The sequence below is a fragment of the Caretta caretta genome, chromosome 1 (assembly GCF_965140235.1).
Source record: "Caretta caretta isolate rCarCar2 chromosome 1, rCarCar1.hap1, whole genome shotgun sequence".
In the NCBI taxonomy this organism is placed as follows: domain Eukaryota; kingdom Metazoa; phylum Chordata; order Testudines; family Cheloniidae; genus Caretta; species Caretta caretta.
The window spans coordinates 253,301,744-253,323,735 of record NC_134206.1 but is presented as its reverse complement, the minus strand read 5'-3'; the positions used below and the strand labels follow the sequence as shown (position 1 = coordinate 253,323,735).

General features: G+C 39.8%; 1 protein-coding gene across 2 annotated transcripts in view; it reads right to left on the bottom strand.

Moving 5' to 3' along the window:
* STAB2 (stabilin 2) overlaps positions 1-19,949 on the bottom strand; it is a 135,214-nt gene extending 115,265 nt beyond the window's left edge. For both annotated transcript variants that reach the window (XM_075123184.1, XM_075123185.1), the window contains exons 1-8: positions 19,385-19,949; positions 15,295-15,428; positions 13,693-13,808; positions 6,936-7,021; positions 6,054-6,123; positions 3,179-3,274; positions 2,718-2,843; positions 807-1,003 (exon numbers count right to left, since the gene is read on the bottom strand). In XM_075123184.1, coding sequence (XP_074979285.1) covers positions 807-1,003; positions 2,718-2,843; positions 3,179-3,274; positions 6,054-6,123; positions 6,936-7,021; positions 13,693-13,808; positions 15,295-15,428; positions 19,385-19,468 — 909 coding nt within the window. In that variant the 5' untranslated portion in view covers positions 19,469-19,949. The remainder of the gene's footprint in view (positions 1-806; positions 1,004-2,717; positions 2,844-3,178; positions 3,275-6,053; positions 6,124-6,935; positions 7,022-13,692; positions 13,809-15,294; positions 15,429-19,384) is intronic.
* Positions 19,950-21,992: the final 2,043 nt, after the last annotated feature.

Sequence of the window (21,992 nt, the reverse complement as noted above, 5' to 3'; positions counted from 1 at the left end):
GCTCAGGTAAGCACCCAGCAAATTCAGAAGCATATATGCAGCTTATCCAGATTTAGTCAACCCTTTTCTAGATTTTATCCATCCTAGAAAATTTCTGGCTTTCAAATTATATCCTTAAAAAAGAAATAAAATTCTTTAGGTGCCATTGCCTTACTAGAAGGTATTTATTAAAATCAGTGCCCATAGGTCAAATTTATAATCAGTGTTCACATAGACCTTTTCTTCCCCCAAAAGATCACAAAGCATTCAATAAACTACAGTATATGCATATAGCATAACTGAAATGCAGCCACCCCTGGAACAGTGAAGGCCAACAAACCAGCACACAGGGGACTGCAAAATAGTTGGGAGGAGGCAAAATGTATGGGCAAGGACTCCAAGGCAAGCCCCACCTCTTACAAAAAGTGTCATGGGAACATTAATGTCTATTTAGAACAGGTGGGACCTTTGAAAGCCTCACTTGATCAGTGGAGCGAATTTTACTACAGAATGTTTCACTCAGGTGGCCAGTAGAATTAATCATATCTAGCTCTTGTACAGTGCCCTTGCATCAGTAGATCTCAAAGTGCTTTATAAAGGAGGTTGGTATCATTTCCCCCTTTTGTAAACTGGGGATACAAGGGCACAGAAAGAGAAAATGACTTGCCCAAGGTCACCCAGTAGGCCACGGCAGAGCTGGGAATAGAACCCAAGTCCCTGTTGAGAGCTTTATCCGCAAGGCAAGACTGTCTCCCCACAGGGAAAAACCATTCTTCGTCCTAGACAGTTGATTTTGAAAATGCCATGGGCTCCAGTTCAGCACGTACCTTTCCTGGACCATCATATCTACAAATGGTAGACGCTGTAGGGCAATTTCCAAACATCCCTTGGCAAGGGTCTATTGGTAGGCAGACTTGGCCATCCCCACTGTAACCTTCTTGGCAAACACATTTATGACGATTAGGTCCAAGATGGGTGCAATAAGCATTCGGATCACAGACCTTTTTTAAGCACGGGTTGATAGCTTGAAAAACATTAATAAAACAAATTAATAATTGCCCCAAAGTTGCAAAAGTAAGGGGATAGTGGAGCCTATAGAATGAACTGTCTAAAATAGCTAAGTCCAGAGTATTTTATCAGCATGAAGATATGAGATAGGCACCTATTTATACCAACATAGCAAACAACTATCTATGTTTTTGTACATAAGTGACCTTTAAAGTTGGCATGTTGAGTTATTACCCAATTAAACCTACAATAATGCATTCATTTAAAAAATCTTAATTATAACAATTGCCCGCTTCTTTGATGAATTGTGATCTTGGAGGATCAAGTAGGTGACATGACTTAAAATAGCTGCCCTAAGGCATGTTAGATTAGTAGGAAAATGTCACTCAGCTGAATGGGTCTTCCAAACCCAAGCTTTATACAGCAGGGATAGAGCAGTGGTTCTCAACCTTTCCAGACTACTGTACTCATTTCAGGGGCGCAAGCCCAATCCCTTCCCCCCAGGGTTGAAGCATATAACTTAGCTTCGTGGAGCCTGCTGTGGCATGGGGCCACAGGCAGTTGCCCTGCTTGCCACCCCCCGATCGCCGGCCCTGCACTTGTGACACCCCTAAGCCCTTCCTGCGACCCACCCTGGATGTCACAACCCCCAGGTTGAGAAACACTGATCTAGACGAGTTGACATACCTGGAAAACCCCTGTGTACTCCTCGGGGTATGTGTACCCCTGGTTGAGAGCCACAGGGATAGAGGCTTGGCGCATGAATGCTTTAGTCCATTTCCTCCCTACTGCTGTAGAGTGAGGGCCAGATTAGGAACCCAACAGTTACATGCATAGTTCCATTGAAGTCAGTGGCGTTACTCCTGTGAGTAACTGCTCACCACTGACTTAGCTGTTCAAGATCTGGCCCTTCATCTGTAATACTGATAGTAGCCAATGTGGAAACTAAAGCACAAGTGGTTGCCTGTGATTTCAGAGTGAGTCATCTTATCTGAATTAGTTCATCCATCCCTGAACCAACTCACTATGTAGTTTAAAAAACTGAATCTAGCGGCAAAGTTTGCCATTAGTACCCTAGATAAAATATAATGTAGCGGGATATAATCTCTCTTGCTTTAAGCCATAGAGACAGCCACTGAATGATTGGAGATAGGAAGAAACTTCTCTGATATGGTTTCTTGAACTTTCTCCTGAAACATCACACACAAGCCACTGTCGGAGGCAAAATACCCGATGAGAGGGATCTCAGGTCTGGTCCAAGACCGCAATTATTGTGTTACTAGATAAACAGTATTGAGTCTTCAGCACCATAATTGGTTAGAATGATTAGAATAACAATGTATTGTTATGTATTAATGTAGTAGAATAATTAGAAACAAATGTTTCTTTATGACAAAATACCCAGACCTGTGCATCAGTGCTGCGGACCGTTCTGTTGGGGGAGGAAAAACTCAGTTTGACAGTCCAAGTGGCATGGTGTGGGGAGTAAAGAACACATTGGCGAAAACCTTTTACCCCAGCAGAGGTTGTAGAGCTTTGTTACTTCATCAAGAATTGGAAAAGTAGCATGGGCTCAATTTGTCTGTAATGTTTGTATTTGGGATCAGTCATGCAGCTGAGTCACCAGGTGGTGGGACCTCTCTCAGCGAATGTAAATCGTTGTTCACCTCTGCTGATTTTATGGAAGCAAACTAGGTGGCCATGGCCCACCAGGCTTCACAGCTACTTACGTTCACATTGTTTACCGTCTCCATGGTAATTGGGAAGACATGTACACTCCAATTTGGTTTCCTCTTTACTAGAAATAGAACATCTGGAGTTTTCAGGGCACTGTAAGGCCTCACATTCAGGTATTGCTGGAGAGAAAGAAGGCAAAAGGTTATATTGTGGCTGAACATCACACTAAAGAACATTACACTCAATCCTTCTGCTGTACAAAAACCAATGCAGGGTATAGATGAGCAAGGCACTGTAGAGTGGTGATGTGGCCACTGTTAGTGGTGATCGATGATGTAATGATTCAGTGATAATGATCATGGGTCTTCGCTAGGTTAGGGGTGATGTGGTTTGACTTGGGGTGTGTATTTTGCTGCTGTACCTTCACATGCATTAAATGAATATATTTAGCCCTCACCAGGAGCCACCATAAAGAAGTTGGTGAATATGTGCTGGAAAAAAACACTATACTTACCCTGATCACAGTTAAGCCCTTTGTATCCAGACAAACAGGTACATCCTCCATCCCCTGTAATTCCACTGTTGCATACTCCATGAGCACAGTTGCAAACTGTATGTAGAAATGGATTGGTTTTGGTAAATAAGTTAGTGGATTTGAAACAAGGTCTTCAGTGGCTTTTCATGCCACTAATGTTTTAGACACAGTAATTAAATACTACCATTTTTGACAAACTTGGTGCAATTTTCAAACATGGGTATTATGGGCTTTGTACTGGGATGCTCAAGTCCCACACCTGGTTACTGAAGCAGACCTGTTGGGGCCTAAAATGGGTGTTTGGGTGTGGAGGTGCTGATTAGAACATGTTGCTGGTGACCTGGATGACCTAACTTTACTCAGATTTGAAAATAGGACCCCAGCCTTTAACCATCAAATGGAACAGTTCCCATTCTAATATCAAGGGGCACAGAGGGGAGCAAGGTATTGCTGAAGGCATATTTGCTGCCAGCTGTATCAATGCACAGTCTCCACGGACCCCTAGAGAATTTGGAATAGGCATCAACAGCTGAAATATCTGAAGGCTGAAACCATAAATCATCCTTAAATTAACATGCTGTTGAATCCTCCAACAGCCTTAAGAATAATTCCATTAAAGATACTGAATTGATTCAAATGCCCTATTTGTATAAAAATGTCTCAATAGCGTTTATATGAATTAACACTGGCATCCAGTGGACAACTGTTGAAAAAACAGTATGCCTTTGAGGCTATATAGTTACTGTGATTATTGTGGAAAAGCCACTACAGAATATTTAAGTTACAGCCCATTCATGACTGCATTTTGGTTGGCGACTTAGTTTCTGACTCATGTACAGTGGTTTTAATACTAGATTGAATTTATTTGATTTTTTGGGTAATTTTTTGGTGTGTAAGTATATGCTATGGTTACAGGACCTTTAGTTAGGAAATTTATTAAAAATACTGCAAGTTAGCATTTGGTAGATTACCACAGAATGGTATCCTAAAATACCACAATTAACCCCCATTCCCCCCCGATACTTATATATATACATATATATATATAAGGGCTATCGATTAATCACAGTTAACTCACGCGACTAACTAAAAACAATTAATCATGATTAAAAAATTCATCGTGACTAATCACAGTTTTAATTGCACTGTTAAACAATAGAATACTGATTGAAATTTATTGAATATTTTGGGATGTTTTTCTACATTTTCAAACATATTGATTTCAATTATAACACAGAATACAAAGTGTACAGTGCTCACGTTATATTTTTATTTTTTATTACAAATATTTGCACTGTAAAAATGATAAACAAAAGAAATACAAGTCCACTCAGTCCTACTTCTTGTTCAGCCAATAGCTCAGACAAACACATTTGTTTACATTTGCAGGAGATAATGCTCCCTGCTTCTTGTTTAAATGTCACCTGAAAGTGAGAACAGCATTTACATGGCAGTGTTGTAGCTGGCGTTGCAAGATATTAGCATGCCAGATTTGCTAAAGATTAACATGTCCCTTCATGCTTCAGTCACCATTCCAGAGGACATGCGTCCATGCTGATGATGGGTTCTATCTGATAACAATCCAAAGCCGTGTGGACCGACGCATGTTCATTTTCATCATCTGAGTCAGATGACACCAGCAAAAGGTTTATTTTCTTTTTTGGTGGTTCGGGTTCTGTAGCTTCTGAATCGGAGTGTTGCTCTTTTAAGATTTCTGAAAACATGCTCCACACATCATCGCTCTTAGATTTTGGAAGGCACTTCAGATTCTTAAATCTTGGGTCGAGTATTGTAGCTATTTTTAGAAATCTCACATTGATACCCTCTTAGTGTTTTGTCAAATCTGCAGTGAAAGTGTTCTTAAAACGAACAACATGTGCTGGGTCATCATTCGAGACTGCTATAACATGAAATATATGGCAGAATGTGGGTAAAACAGAGCAGAAGACATAAAATTCTCCCCCACGGAGTTTAGTCACAAATTTAATTAACATGTTATTTTTTTAATGAGTGTCGTCAGCATGGAAGCATGTCCTCTGGATTGGTGACCAAAGCATGAAGGGCATATGAATGTTTAGCATATCTGGCAAGAAAATGCCTTGCAATGCCGGCTACAAAAGTGCCATGCAAACACCTGTTCTGACTTTCAGGTGACATTGTAAACAAGAAGCAGGCAGCATTATCTCCTGCATAAGTAAACAAACTTGTTTGTCTGAGTTTAGGCTCTAAAGTTCTACATTGTTTTATTTTTTAATGCAGTTATTTTCTGTACATAATTCTAAATTTGTAAATTCAACTTTTGTGATAAAGAGATTGCACTTCAATAGTTGTATTAGCTGAACTGAAAAATACTATTTCCTTTACAGTTTTTTTACAGTGCAAATATTTGTAATAAAAATAAATACAAAGTGAGCACTGTACAACATTCTGTGTTGTAATTAAAAATCAATGCATTTGAAAATGTAGAAAACATCCAAAATATTTAAATAAATGGTATTCTATTATTGTTTAACAGTGCAATTAATTGCACGATTAATAGTAATTAATTTTTTTAATTGTGCGATGAATCACAATAAATTTTTTTAATCACTTGACAGCCCTAATATATATATATAGCCATGGAAAATATATGGCAGGAAACATTCCAGCACTAACTGTGAGATGACTTGAATAATCTAGCAGGTCCTTCCCATCTCTAGTTTATTTGATTATATGATAAAACAAAGATATTTAAGGATACTAGTTTTCACTGTGCTGCACGCAGGTTATTGGTCATGCAATTCATCCTGCACTAATACAGTTTTAATATTTCTTATTTTTTCACTTCTATAAAAGGAGATAAGATCAGACATACCTGAAGTACAGTTGGGTCCAAATAAATTATCTTCAGCACAAGTTTCACAGGCTGTCCCACCAAATCCTGGCTATAGAACATATAAGGAAAGTCATTCTGCTGTATAATTAAACATTTGAATACAAGCAGAGTGGCCATACATAAGAAAATGTTATAATGCTGAAAGGACTATAGACAGTAATTTGGAAAAAACACTGTCCCACCAAGATGAGGACTGCTCAAGTAAATCCCAGGTAAAATCTCCTTTGGCCAATTTTTCTCCCTCACATATTTATACATTAAACTTAATTTCTGTCAGTGACTAGCCAGTATGTTCCTATTCAGAGCTTTGACCACTTCCACAGAAACGCAGAAGGCTTAAAATATAATCAAGAATTGCAACAGAACGTAACTGACTACTCATATCATTCTAATTACTAGCTAATCAATAATAATAATAATTAATAATAAATAACAAATGCCTCAATTCTACTCTGTTTCTCATTCTCCAACTCCCACCCATGTGCTCTAGAAAAGATGTGCTTTGTAGTGTTTCTAGAAGATTAGCCAAAGCAGGATGAGGTGGACCAATTTAATGGGGCTTACATGCACATATCAGGAAGAATTTGACCTTTTATTTTTCCCTTCTGGGTGGAGTTATTTATCACCACCAAATGAACATTATGGAAACCTTAAGGTAAATAGTCATAAGGAATAATTTGAAGTTTTATGTGAGCAGAAACTTAAAAAAACAACACAAAATAAAACCAACCTGCCCCGCCCCTAAACTATCTCTGCAGGCTATTTCTGAAATACTTTCAGTTTATGTATTTTTCTGACATAAATATGGAGTATTTCCTAGTTGTGATACACAATATCATTCCAAAAATTGAAGGGACATACTTGGCAAGTGCATTTTCCATCCCCATTTATACCCTGAAAACAGCGGCCTCTGTTATTGCATGGTGATGCAGCTCCTCCTGGACATGCTACAGAATAAAACATGTGACAAATCAACAACACTGACTGTGACAGTTATACAGACAAAGTCCTTTATATTAGTGATGGCTACTCTCAAGAGGTTTGGGGGAATCAGTTCAAATAGGCATCTCAAAGCATGGATTTTTTTGAGTCACCTAAGTATTTTCAGTGACATCTTGGTCTCAATGAAGTCCCATGGACTTGAATGGAGTTAGGATTGACTATGCTGGACTAGAAATCTTGTGAGAACAATGAGATTTCTAACACTTTTCCCTCTGGTTTGGCCAGATGGAATGTGGAGGGGCAGACCTCCATGAAAATGAAAAGAAAAGAAAAAAAATGTAATCACACTTTTTTGAATTTGAATGTAAAGTTCTTGTTTTAGTCAAAGGATTGATAGGCAACCTAGAAATTGCTATACTAGTCATTTTATTACAACATTTGCAGCATCCAGAGGGTCAGTCATTAAAAATTACACTTAATGATCGTATTGGAAGAGAGAGTCTTTTCCATACAGCATAGTAAAAACATCATATATTGTAGATTGGACAAAGCTCTAGAAAATATCCTGTAAGGACCAGTCCTGCATTGGCAGAGAGGTAGACAAGATGACATAATAGCTATTTTTCATCTTTACTCTTTAGGATTCTCTAATTCAACACAATCTCAAATTTATGGACTAATGTATACAAGAATTTTCTGAAAACACAAGATCAGCATGGAATTTGTTTAATATTTTGTATGGAGGATTATATAAAATGTATATTGGCCTCGATTTTCAAAAATAGGACCCTCAAGTTAGGCTCCTGAATCGCTATTCAGACAACTCAAAATGGACCAGATTTTCAAGAACTCTGCAGTTTTGCTAATCAGCTTGTTTATTTAGATGCTTGAATATGGATATAGAAGATTAATTTTAGGTTAGAAATTCTTGGCCACAGTTAAACTTCTATATCCATATTCATACACCCGGATAAGGCCCTAATCTGGCAAACACATACACCTGTGCTTAATTTTACCATTGTGAGTCGTTTGGGGTTACCCGTGGAAGTAAAGTTAAGCATGTGTGCACGTGTTTGCAAGATTGGGGTTTAAGGGATCTGATATCACAAGTGCTGATGTGAATGGGAGCTCTTGGCTGCTCAGCTCTTCTGAAAACCTGGGCATTACTCCTACCGGTGTACTGAGAGGTGAAAAGTCCAATGTTTTCTAGAACAGACGGAACGCTTTGACCCTTTGGGGAAAGTAAACATTCACTGAATAAAATCTCAAGGAATCATAGAAGCTATAGATGGAAAAAACTTATTAGCTCTGTTAGAACATCATAGTCCAACATTGGTATATTTGCTTCAATTTGTTACTATAAATAAAAGGGTTACTTAGAAAATAAGTTTCTTGTTCTGTACAGTTTCTGTATTGCTATTTTACTTTTAATTTTTCGCATCCACTGTACTGTGGGTGAAATCCATCTCTCCCTGCATAAAGCCTAAGAAAATGGCCTTGTGCTGGGAATGGAATCTCATGGTCAGGCTGGGCTGTGATGCAATTGGGGCTGATTGAACATGTTCTGTCAAACCTGTCCTTGGCAGAAAATTGGGTTTTCATTTAAATGACTTTTTTCCCAAATAAGTATCTGCTTTCCATGCTTTCCAATTTTGATTTTTCATTGAAAAACTGAAAGCCTGAAAACTGAAATATTCAGATATGCTGTCACAGTGCCTCATGGGAACTGAAGTTTGGCAACCTGCTGTCTCCATTCTCTTCTATTGGCCAGGCTCCCCAGTAGAACTACATCACCCATGATATACCGTGTCTACCTCCCTTTGCCATGAGGGATGACCATGGCATATCATAGGAGGATTAGTCTGACCAAGGAGCCTAACCTATAGAGAATGGGAGCATGAGGCAGCATGACAGCATTTCCAATCGAAATATTTCAATATTCAAATTTTCATCAACAAAAATAAAAATTTTGCATAAAAATTTAGATTTTTAGTTTTTTTGTTTTTGTTGAAATTTTTCACAGAAACCTCCATGATTTTATGACTAGATCTAAATGCAGCCTCTCAACAGCAACTATTCTATAAGTTCCTCTACATCACTGTAGTGCTTGTGGCCCCTTTTCCAATCTGCTGCAAAACATGCCAGCACTGAGCCTCACAAGGGTAATTTGTAGAGGAGACAAGACCCCATTACATGCTGCTCCATTTATAGCACCCCTGCTTCACTACTGGATGTAAATAGTTGAGAGGGCCTTGTGTTGGGTCTGTGTAAAACTGGTCAAAAATTGGCAAGTTTTTTTCCATCACAAAGGTGTTGTGGGTCCAGAACGGAAATCTGGCGCGGGGGGGGGGGGGGCGGAGAGGGAGAGGAAAGTGGGCAAAACCCACCCCAGAATAGCGGGCCATTAGGATGGAAGTGACCGAGGTTCAAGTTCCTTTTCTATCTGTTTTGTCTCTTTCTCTGGCCCAATATTTAATTATCTATACAAAGGGGAACAGCTCCAACAAGAGAGATTGAGAAAGGGACCTGGGTTCTAATTCCTGCCTCAAATTCTGAGGTGGCTCACTCTTGAAAGGTCTCATTTTTGTTCCGATGCAGAACAAAAAACAAATTTTGAAACTTTAATGTTTTTCCTGAAATGGAATTGTGTTCCAGCCAGCCGTAGTTCTGTGCAGCGGGAGGTGAAATATTTACCCCGTGCAGAGAGCCAGCACAAGATTTATGCACCACTTATGTCTAATTTAATCTTGACTTCAAGAGTTTAAGGGATCTGGAAGGCTTGTACTGTGCCTCTGCACAAGGGTGAATTGCAAGTGATCTGAGCAGTGAGCAAATAAGTGGATGTGCACATGCATACGCATTATTTCTGTGAACACTTTCACTGCATACCAACCTATCCCTTAAAGATGAGTCAGTAATCCAGTGAGAGCTATTGACTTTATATACACTTTTTCGATGAATCAGTCTGTAACAGATATAATTTTCAGTCCAATGTGCCTTGAATGCATTGAAATCATGTTGTATTAAGATCTGAGATGAGATAACTGGGGACAAGGAGAGCAATAAATACATGTTAGCACCAATGTCCTCATGGAGCTTCTAAATGTTTTCAAGACATTAGGTCACAGATAAAAATTATCCGTAGGACTAACAAATCAGCTAATCTGTGGGGTGCATGGAGAGCAGTTTGTTGTTTTAACTCATTGCCTGCACCAGTGCCTTTGTTAAATGTGCAAGGCTAGCAAATGAAATAATGAGAAGAGCTCAGGATTTATATAGTAAGTACAAAATTCTGGTAAAACAATATTAAAAATGGCGGACATAATAATTCTTTAGCTGCTGATTTCAATCCATTTACCTTTGACATCACTTCCACTCTTGCCTCTTGTTTTGATACTACCATAGCCAGTCCTTTATCAGCTGTTTAGCAAATTATTGTATTGTTCTACAACTTTAGCTAGACAGATAGAGCACTTCTGCTTGATCACTATATTCCAGAAGGCCACGGTCTGGATTCCCCAGTCCCTATACCAGTTTTACACTACAGTATATCCAATGACTTCATTGTAGTCAGGCCGGCATAAAACTTATGTAAATGAAGTGGAGAATCAGGCTCTTTCTTTATGTTCAGTGTATCTTTCAAGAAATGGTAAGAAAGCTATGTTTTTCAGTTTAACCCACCAAAAGAGGTGTGTCTGGTCTATTTAATCGTCTAAGCATAAGACTAGAAATGGCTGGGAGCTCAACACCTTTTAGAATGAGGTTATTTATTTTGATACCAAAAATATAGATGTAGGAGCCTAATTTTAGGCACCCATTTTAAAAAAATCTTTGGATTATTTTTAAATTGGAACATTCAATTTTTGAAGTTTTCTGATTTTGAAATTGAAAAATTCTGTTCTTAAAAAAAATCCACTGAAAATTCAGAAAACAAAACCAGATCACCTGAAAACATAACAGGATGGGAAATACTTCTGAATCTGTCAGAGTTTCTATGAATTTTTTCCCCCCAAGTTTTTGGCCAGCAATACTGCTTTATAGTCAGAGCTTTTTCTTTATAGAAAAACATTTAAATACATAAATTTTTTTGCCTCATACAGTTTAATTAATTAAAACAATTATCTTTACTTTGTTTTCCATTTTTCTTTTGTATTACACAAGCAAGAGCAGAATAGACTGAACGTTACCAGCCCTTTAGGAAACATTGTATGTCCTTCCACTTGAATTTGATTATTAGCTATATATTATACATTTTCCTAATCTGTTTTGATTTTTTACTTAAATTTGTACAGCAAATAAAATTCTTAAGAATCCATATGACAGTAGTAATAAATAGTTCATGTAACTAAAACTTAGAGAAAAAGCTAAATGCTGGGCATCTGTATTGGGTCCTATATATGATCTCTACTTTCTGGAGCAAGTTACCCTAACTTTTATTCCATGTCCTTTGCTTTTATGCCTCTGATGACTGTGTTAACTGGCTATGTGACAAATCTTAGTTTTCAGTGTTTTCTAAATACTGAGCAGAGTAGGTGGCCTTGATATCTGCTGGATACTGATTAAAAATCTGAATGGCCTCAGGAGGGAGCAGGTGAGTGGTGCTAGTCACAGGGAGGGAGCAAGTCAGAGGGAGGGAGGTTCAAAAGAAAGATGGTCTAGAGGTTAGACTCTGGACTAGGACCTGGGAGACCTCAGGCTGAGTGCCTCACTCTGCTACTGACTGGCTGTGTGACCTTGGCCATGTCACTTAAGGACTGATTTTCAAAGGTATTCAGGTGCTTAAAGATGCAGATGGGTGCCTAGTGGGATTTTCAAAAGTACCTAATCCAGTTAGGCACCCAGTTCTCACTGTAGTCAAGTCAAAGTCAAATCTGTGTCTTTAGGCACCTAAATACCTTTGTAAATCTGGCCCTTGATCTCTTTGTGCCTCAGCTGCACAACTGAGAAATTAGGATGATAATATTTCTGTGCTATGCAGGAGGCCAAATTAGATACTCATAATAGTCCCCAGAAGGCTTAAAAATCTATGAAGCTCTGAAATGATATTGATTTTAACTGAAGTTTACTGAAGCATGTTTGGAATGCTCAATAAAAAGGGTCTCATGTCAGTTGTAATTTAATGTACACTCAAATGCAGCAGGCATTCTAGCTGTGATCTTAAAATACTAGTCCAAGATTTACAAACATGGACTGCTGCAAGTTAAGATTCTAGGTCCATATTTAGGTAAATGGCTTCACCGAAAGCTTCTGGGTGCTCAGCAACTTTGAAAATCAGACATGGACAGGGACTTGCTCATTTTTGAAAATATTAGTTCTGGTCTTGTCAGGCTTTTAAGAATGCATAAATTCTTCTGAAAAAGGAATTTATTCCAGCCTATCTGCTGAACCCCATCACCTCCCAACAATTTGGGTAGAGCCTCCCTGCTGTCAATAGCCTGATATTTCGTGATGGTTTGTGTTTGGATTCAATATACTGTAGTCCATTTAAAAGGGAACTGGAGTGTGGCTCTCTTGCGTGGAAGGTTTGCAGTACTGGAATCCTGCAGTGTATGAGGGAAGGACAGAAGAACACCAGTTGCTCCAATGTGGTCTATCATTTAAGGAAATAGAAGTGCAATTTAAGAGCTTATTTTGTCATCACCATGAAATACAAAAGATGAAGTATGCTCCTAGTCAGGGATTTTTCTTCTAGTTTTAGGAAGGAACTGCTTTCCTCTAAACTCTAAGACATACAGTATGTTCTTAAACAGATTAAGATAAGGAAAGAAAATAGCACTTTTCTTTAAGTGACAGCAGAAACAATGCCTAGACCTTGATTCTTATACAGAGTTCCTTTTTTCCTGGCCAGGATGTTTATTAGAAGGAAAAGGGGGCCTCTCTACTTACTACAGAATCCCTTTAGCATGAATTCTGACGCTGTTCTATTTTGAGCGAACTCTTCCATACTCTAAAACACACGCAGTCCATAACTTGGTGTCACAGAATACATTGCAGTGTATAAACTAATCAAATATTATTGTCATTGTTGTACCATTGGGCTGAATTCTATGCTTTATTTAAAAAAAGACAATAACTAAAAAGTTGGCTTGTCACTCTGTGTTGTAAGGAGAGATCTAGCTGTGAGTAGGGTTTCTAGAACTGTGGTTCCAGTAAATATGGTCAGTGTTTAAACCATATCTTTGCCTATATAGAAGATGATAATCTGTTAACATTCTTTTTGTCTATTTAGCCAATGTATAACTGCATGGGTGCTGGATCAGGCCCTGAATCACCCTGACTTAAATAGGAAAGGAACTTATGTAGCCTCAGAAAGACGTCACTAATGTATTTTGGTGAACATTGAGGAATGGGAGTATTCCAAAACTGTAGGCTATTAAATGAGAAGGCCCTATGTCACACTTTCTCAGACTCCTGATATAGGATGTCAGCAGATCCAATACTGTAATAGGCATTAGGTGAGTAGACTATCCATCGGGTATATTGGCCCTACATTATTTAAAGCTTATATACTTGATGTAAGACTCTGAAGTACACTCACCAAACAAGATGCTCTACTGAGCTGACTGCTCCTGACGTATTTCGAAACTAAATCAGATTTACCATGGAAATAGTTTGAGAGGAAAAGACAAATCATTGTCACACATCCATAGATATTATGTCAATAAAGTGAGTTTACCCATACAATCTGGGCCCCAATATCCCTGGCAGCACTCAGGTTGTTGAAATTCCTTCATACAGATATGCCGACATCCAGGAAGAGACAAAGTGTAAGTCCTGATTTCAAGGTAGTACCTGAAGACAAGAAGTTGCAGATATTTTAGAGTATTTAAAACCTCCTGTGGGGACAAATGAAGTTTGTAACTTCTTCATTCTTTAAAGCCTGATAACAGAACTTAAAAATTACAGCCTCACAATTCTGTTTTTTTTATTTTTCATGTAAAAGATGGGATTTCCCCTCCATAGTTTATTGAAGTCCAAAAACATCCTTGCAGCCATTTCTCTTGTACAATATGCCTGTCCTTCTTACTATCTGTAGTTTGGATATTCCATAGTTGTCTAGTATATATATAAAGGACTGTGGCAAGATTATTTAAGAGGGATATCCCTGAAAAGTTTTGAAAACTACATTTGAGTTTTTGACTCATAGGATTTGGGAGACTAAAAATGAATGCAGCATTTAACAATAGAAACTTCATATCCAAGCTGGAACACATAATAAATGCTACCGAATACGACTGAGAACGATTTTACTATACTACTCATAGAGATAAACTGGAAGGTCATGTATACCAATACTTACATCTTCCCCAAGATCTCATCCAGGAGTAACTCTGAACATAAACTATCCTGCGTAAAATCCAAGATCCAGAGTCATTGGCAAAACTACCATTGACTTTGATGGGACTAGGATTTCACCTTCTGTCTTGTTCTATCCATTGACACTCCCTGTTGAAAGATCTTTTGGCAGACCTAAGTGAGAACTCAAAGGAACATTAACTCTATCTGTAGATTGTAAGCTCTTCAGGGCTCTTCTCACAGTACGTATTTGGACAGTGCCTAGCACAAGGGGGCCTTAATTTTGGTTGGGGCCTCTAAGCCCCATTACTACTGTAATACAAATAATAATATTGCACCTATGGGTTCAACGCTTTCATAGTGCTTCTGCGATAGCTGCTCAAATGGGAGGAAGTAGATGAGGCATGAAAGTAACCAAAAACTTTCCACCTCTTTTGATGTAAAAGAGACCAAATACATACTAAAGAAAAGAACTAACCCAAGACACAAAGCTGTGCATAGGCACCGACTCCATGGGGCCCTGGGGCTGGAGCACCCGTTGAAAAAAAAAGTGGATGCTCAGCACCCACCAGCCACAGCTGATTGGTGGCTGCTGCCAAACAGTTGTTTGGCGGTCGGGAAGGGGGTTGGGAGAGGGCAGAGAGCAGCTAGTGGCGGGCAGGCGGCAGTCTCGGGGGTGGAGCAGGGGTGGGAAGAGGCAGAGCTAGGGCAGGGCCTTGGGGCAGAGAAGGGGTGGAGCACACCCCAGGGAAAACTAGAAGTCGACACCTATAAAGCAGTGTGTATTCTGCAATCCTTGCTTCCACCTGCTTAAGCAGCCTTTCTGTAAACGTCAAGAGTGCCTCACTTTGAATGTGAGGTTAGGACAATGAAGAACATATTTTACAGATTAACAAGGCATAGGTCATTTCTAATGCTGATTAAAAATTTCTGGTTTAGGGTGAACAATATTTATAGTGAATAATTGTGACAGAAGAAATACCTGCAATCTCGTATTCCAGATCCATTGGTAATTTTACTATAACCAGCAGGGCACCGGATTTCAAGGTTTAGAGAACAAGATCGGCATTCAGTTTTGGTTGTAATGAGCATCTTCTGATCACATTTATTCTTCACCTGTAGAAAGCCAGAAATAGATTTAAATCCTTAGGGTGGCATTTTCAAAAATACTCACAGTTAGCCTAACTGCTCCCACTGGAATCAATGAGAAATCCTGCTTTAATTCTTATAGTCTTATTATGGGTACATTTTCATAACCACCCAGCCCCATCATTCTCCTGTAGCTACAGTGCACTTTTTCAGTTTTGCTATCTTGCTCCCAGGCCTAAAACAGGTTGTGGGGCCAGTCAGTATGATATAATGGCAGGCTTCTCTACAGAGGAGCCCTACAACCTATAGAGTCTGACTCCTTATATTCCCCACCACCATGTCTCATATCCCTGCTGGGATCATGATAAATCTTTGGCCAGTAGTACTGAATATGATATCAATAAATGCTTGGTTTGGCAAGTTTGAAATGGAAACCAAAGACAGCTCAGTGAAAGTGCCTCAGTGCATGGGGTGTTAAATTATAAAGCCCAATTAGACTTCCAAACCAGGGAGAAGGTCCATTATTTTCTAAGCGTGGAGAAATTTTGTGATATTAGTTTACCCACTAACCAGCTCTTACAACCCCCCAAATGTCCTGTGCAATGTAGTACAATGTCAGTCAACTGGATGGAAGAGATCTGTGCAGTCTCTGCATAATAAAATATTTACCTTCTCCCAACCCCCTCCCCAAGATGGACTAAGAAGGCAATATCCAGACCTGGGTTAGGCAAAATTTGAGTTCAAGGATGAATCAGGATGATATTTTGGGTTTGGATTAGATGGACATGAAATCGTGAGAGATGTGGATAAAATGTTTGTCCATATCTGAAATGAAAGGTAGACACCTTCTAGGTTTGGATCTGATGTGAAACTGAAACCATGTGAGTGAGTTTGGATCTGAACTCTCTGAAGATGAAAATTTGAAAAGGTTCAGATTCAAGGTTCTAGTTTGACCTACCTCTTAAAAAGCTCCCAACAAAACCTTAAAACCAGTTGGTATGTCCAGACAATTAAATCTGAAGATGCTTGTAGCTCTAAGCAACCCCCCCTCTCCAAATTTATAACATTTTAGTTGAGGGCATGATTTTTGCACTAAGATTTTTTCCTGTGATTTCTTTATATAATGCAAACTGTTTAGCATAGTGGTTTGTCTATTTTTCTAAGGGTAAAGCCGCTTATTAAGAATAATAATCCCCCCCAAATATTTCATTTTTTAAAAGCAGAAAAATAGTAATATTAATCATGATTAATATTAATATTAAATATTAGGGAGATATTTCATTAAGACACTTCATAAGCATTTACCCTCTTAACCCTTGCAACACTTGTACAAAAGAGAGAGGTAAGTATTCATATTTTACATATGGAGATGTGGAAACGGAGAGTGACTTGCTCAAGGCTACACAGTGGGTCAACTATACAGGCATGATCAGAACTCAGGAATCTGTGTCTTCTTGCCCCCTCCTGTAGCCACTACAACACACCTTTCAAAGCCTCTGATGGTCTTCTTTCAAACACACAGCCTTTCAAACCATGCTCTTCAGTTGTAACTCTGATTAGACAACTCACTCAATTACCTAAGGACTTAACCTTCTTATGAAATCAAGTAAGTCAGCTTTGAACAGTACAACAAAATGCTCAATTCATCAATCTGTACTCCCAGGTGATACAAATACATGAGTAAATGCTGAAGGATCTAGCCAGTTCACCTTAAGCTAGACCAGAGGTGGGCAAACTACGGCCCGCAGGACCATCCTGCCCGGCCCCTGAGCTCCCAGCCGGGGAGGCAGGACCAGCTCTAGGCGCCAGCAAAGCAAGCAGGTGCTTGGGGCGGCACAATTCCGGGGTGGCATTCCGGCCGCCCTTTTTTTTTTGTTGTGTTTTTTTCCTTGGGCAGTTGTGCTCTCGGAACTTGGGGTGGCAAATTTTTTGCTTGGGGCAGCAAAAATCCTAGAGCTGGCCCTGCGGGGAGGCTAGCCCCTGGCCCCTCCTCCGCTGTCCCCCCGCCCCCACAGTGATGCCGCTGCGCGGGCAGCGCGGGAGGGGGGCTGCACTGCGGGGGCAGGGGAGAGCAGGGAGGGAGGCTCACCTGAAGCCACAGGGGAGCAGGCGGGCGGTGCAGGTGGCGGGAGCGCGGCAAACGCGGGCGGAGGACTCAGGAGGAGCACCAGGCGGCCGTGCAGCTGGCCAGAGAAAAGCGGCGCTTTGAAGGGGAAATTGCTGCTTCTCTCTGGCTGCGTGGCTGCCGCTGCTCCTCCTGAGTCCTCTGCCCATGTTCGCAGGGCTGCATTCTGAAAGGAGCTTTAGAGGGGGGGTTGGATAGGGGGTGGGGTCCCGGGGGGCCTGTCACGGGGCAGAGGTGTGGATAGGGCGTCGGGGCAGGCAGGGGACAGGAACCGGGGAGGTTGGATGGGGGTGGGGTCCCGGGGGATGGTTAGGGGCAGGGGGTCCCAAGAGAGAGCAGTCAGGGGACAAGGACTGGGGGAGTTGGATGGGTAAGGGGTTCTGAGGCGGGCAGGAAGTGGGAGAGGGCAGGGGCCAGCCTGTTTTGGGAGCCACAACCTTCCCTACCCAGCCCTCCATACAGTTTTGGAACCCTAATGTGGCCCTAAGGCCAAAAAGTTTGCACACCCCTGAGCTAGATGTACCTGCTGACCTGTTTATTTCAACATTTGTCTTTTTAATTTAATGTGCTGTTAGGTGCTGATCTGCAAAGTTGCTCAGGAAAAGTCACTCAGAGTTTAACATCTCAAGGATATCAGGATCTGGACTTTTAATATGCAAGCAAACTACTTTCAACAGGAGTGTTAGTGCAAAAACAACTTAAGACATTGGGTTGGCTTATTTCACTGAAATGTCAAAAGAACATTTTTCACCCCCAATTTCATTTTTGATGAAAATTTTCAATTTTCAAAGATTTTGAAATGAGAAAATTCAAATAAAATTGTTTTATTTTTCAAAATTTTGGAATTTTTTGTTTTGCAATATTTGGAAAATTCCCATTTTCTCTCCATTCCCTTCTTGCCCCCTCCTCCCATTTGAAAAAGGGGAAGAAACGTAAAAAGAAAAACCCGCACCTTTTCACACCTCAGAGCAATTTTTTTACATGTTTCTAGCTGAAAAAGTAAAAAAGGAGGGATAGTGGGAGTTGTCCCTTTTTCTGACACTCTCTTCCTCCACATCTCTTTCATTCCTCTAATAGGTTATTCAAACCTTTTCCCCCAGTTGTACTAGTGAGGACACAGAAATCCAAAACCATATGCGGTAAAGTAGTTCAAGTGAACACAACATTTTTGACCAGTTCTCATTTCTATGGTTAGATCTATAATACAATAACACTTCTCATTCCCTAAATGTATGTTACAAAACACATTTTTGTGAAATTCCATAAATCCAGGAAATTTACACCCTGGTTGTGTCACATCACCATATACATTAATTCCAGAAATGTCTACAAATCTCATGTTAAGTTTGCAACTTTCTGCGCATGTTAAACATTATCAAGTTCTCCAGGACTGTTTTTCACCTGGCCAAAATAGCTTTTTGTGGAGAATAAAGAGTACTGTTTGCTATGATAAAAAAAACTGTTTTCATCTTCTGATATAGTAGAAAATGTAATAACTTTCATTTGTTGCTTTTGGAGAATCATAATCAAACATCATCTATTGTCAGTTTCACCAATGTGGAGATTTATTTATTTATTTGCACAGGTCTATTTATGGCATAGTTTATGGATCAGACTGTTAGCATGTATAATTAGCTCCATTCAATGGGGATATGCTAATTTACAACAGCTGGGGATATCTATTTATCCAGGAGACAGCATCACATAAGCACTGATGGATAGTGCAATGGGTCCCCCCCCCACCCATAAGACTCAGTATATGTGAAAAAAATTACAGAACCCTTCTGTACTATACCACAAACACAATGCATTGTTATCTAAAAAATGTATCCAAAAGAAAATATACGACTTTTCTTACCTGATCTTTGGGTTTTGGTGGTGAAGAGAGGTTATTTGCAACCAAAGAAGACACAAGGAATAAAACAACCATATGTTTTGCCATTATGAAAAACTGTTGGCTTTTTTTTCCTCAGAACTCTTCAGTCATGAGTAACAATGCTATGGCTGAAAATGATCAGAGTTTTGGTAGCCTTACCACTTTACTACATTCCAGTGAAAAGACTGAAGTGACTTCCCTCCTTTTCCTGAAGAAAGCAATGAGCTAAACCACAAAGCACGTGAAACCTGCCCTTAGATAGGAAAAATACCAAAATACATGGCTTTTGCTGAACGTTTTCACTGCAAAGCTGAATAAACCCTTCCTAACGGAATGACAGGATATCCTGACAGGACTCAGCTCTGCAGATCCCTCTCTCTGTAGCTGTTGACAACACAATTCCAAGGACACTGAATTGTGGTGACAGAAGATTTTTTTTTTCTTTTAGGTGGATATGAACTGAGGTTGGGAATAGCTGTTGATCTTGTTGTCATCCATCACTTGAATGGGGTCAGGCAGAATGCAAACTTTATAGAGCTGGGCTTATCAGTTCCTGAAACAGAAGGGTGTATCCACCAACGGTAGCTCTTTAAGCAAAGTTAGAGACATTATCTGAGGTGGCCAAATCAGCATCTTCTAGCTTTGGTTAGCTGGATAAAAGAAGGGACTTTTCCCCCTCCTTTGTTTTTACCGTCTTTGAAGCTTCATTACTTCATTATGACTAATCTTTTAGAAGTGGTACAAAGAAAATTAATTCAGTCAACTTAGCTGTGTATAATAGTAAAGAATTATATGAAGGACATTTTGAAGAATTAAGAGAAGAAATTGTCTTTCTCGCTGTTTTCAAAGTTTTTCAGCTCCTTTTAATTTTTTCAGTGTTATGGGGCCCAGTCATTCTCAGTCACAGAGGCAATGACCTACGTCTTCAAGAGTAGCTCGTGATTTTGGGTGCCTCAACTTTTGATTGCTTGACTTTATAAACTCATTATGCTTCTAAAGTTTTCAGAAAGTCCAAGGCACTCCTCCATATCATGGAAGACAAAGCTTTGGTTTAATGCTAGTTAGTACTTTTACTGAAGTAAGCAACCAGATAGCAGCAAAGTTGAGCTGGCTTCTTTTATTTAACTCGCAAAAATGCAGGTCATAACTATATTGTTTTTTCTTTCTTATCTCCCCTGTTTTTCTTCCACAAAAAACCCACTAGGGGCCACTCATTTTAAATTTGATATAAAATTGGCCCTAAACCAAACCCTGAATCTAGGTCTGAACTTCCTCCCAGACAGGCAGCTCACTTCTATTCAACCCAACCTGAGGGCTGTGAATAAAGGGGGTGGTCAAGTAAGCTGTACACCATTCCCATTTTGTCCTGGGTGCTAATTACTTTGTTACTGCCTGCTACTAATCAGGCACAGACATTGTGCCTGCTGCCTTCCCATGCTGTTCATATCTGCCTTACGTCATGTATTTGGTTTGAGATTTAAGACTTTTAAGGAGAGGGAATTTGTCAGGCCCACAAGACTGTCTCTGAAATCTCTGGACTTCTGGCTGTCCAGCTGCAGCCACCATAGCCATTAAAATATTTCATTTGGTGCAGGGAGAATAGAGAGTTGGGTCCTTCCCAGGCAGGCAGAAAGCATGACAATTTGCAAGTTCTCAAGTCTTTGTCTTTCAGGTTCGCTGAAATATTATTTTGCAAATAAAAAAACCCAAACCAAACCAAACCAAAAAAACTTGTTGCCATGTTTTTCAAAAATGGCAGAGACAAACCTGGATGTAAAGGGCATCAAAGTCACAGGCCTTTCCATTTCTCATTACAAACAGCTATGGTTCTGGGCCTGGTTCCTGAGGAGCTAAAGATCCACTGTTGTTTTGCCTCTGCACATTTGTCTATAAATCAGGCAAGAACAGACTCTCATGCAGTTTCCTGTGCTGCTTGGTTCTGCCGGCGCTGAAGCAGTATGAGAATAGACCCCACTATGGTATTTCAAAAAGAAAAGGAGGACTTGTGGCACCTTAGAGACGAACAAATTTATCTGAGCATAAGCTTTCGTGAGCTACAGCTAACAAATACATTTGTTCGTCTCTAAGGTACCACAAGTCCTCCTTTTCTTTTTGCGGATACAGACTAACACGGCTGCTACTCTGAAACCTATGGTATTTCAGTAGTTCTGCTTACAGGAAAGCAGAAAACACAGGCTTTCAAGGGAAAACAGAAAAGTAATGGAGCTGTGTTAAACCTTAATGGTTTTGTTCCTGTTCATTCTGGGGCAGGTCTTGAAGTTATCCACACTGGTCCCCCTACTCCAGTTATAATGTAAAAGCAAATATTGTGGTGCAGACAATAGCACAGATAAAAATGAGGTGGAATAACAGAATCGTTTCTCTAAAAGGAATATTCCTTGGATTGTGCTGAAAGTGCTCAGTTAATGTTGTAGGGGACACTATACAGTACTTGGAAACAGTGCTCTCTTCTGTATCACTTTTGGGTGACCACTTATCTCTGTTGTAACCACATGTGCCTCTTCGCTCTACTGGGGATTGCATGTGAAAGGCTCTGGCTGAACAGTTTTCTTGATCCTTTTAGACGTAC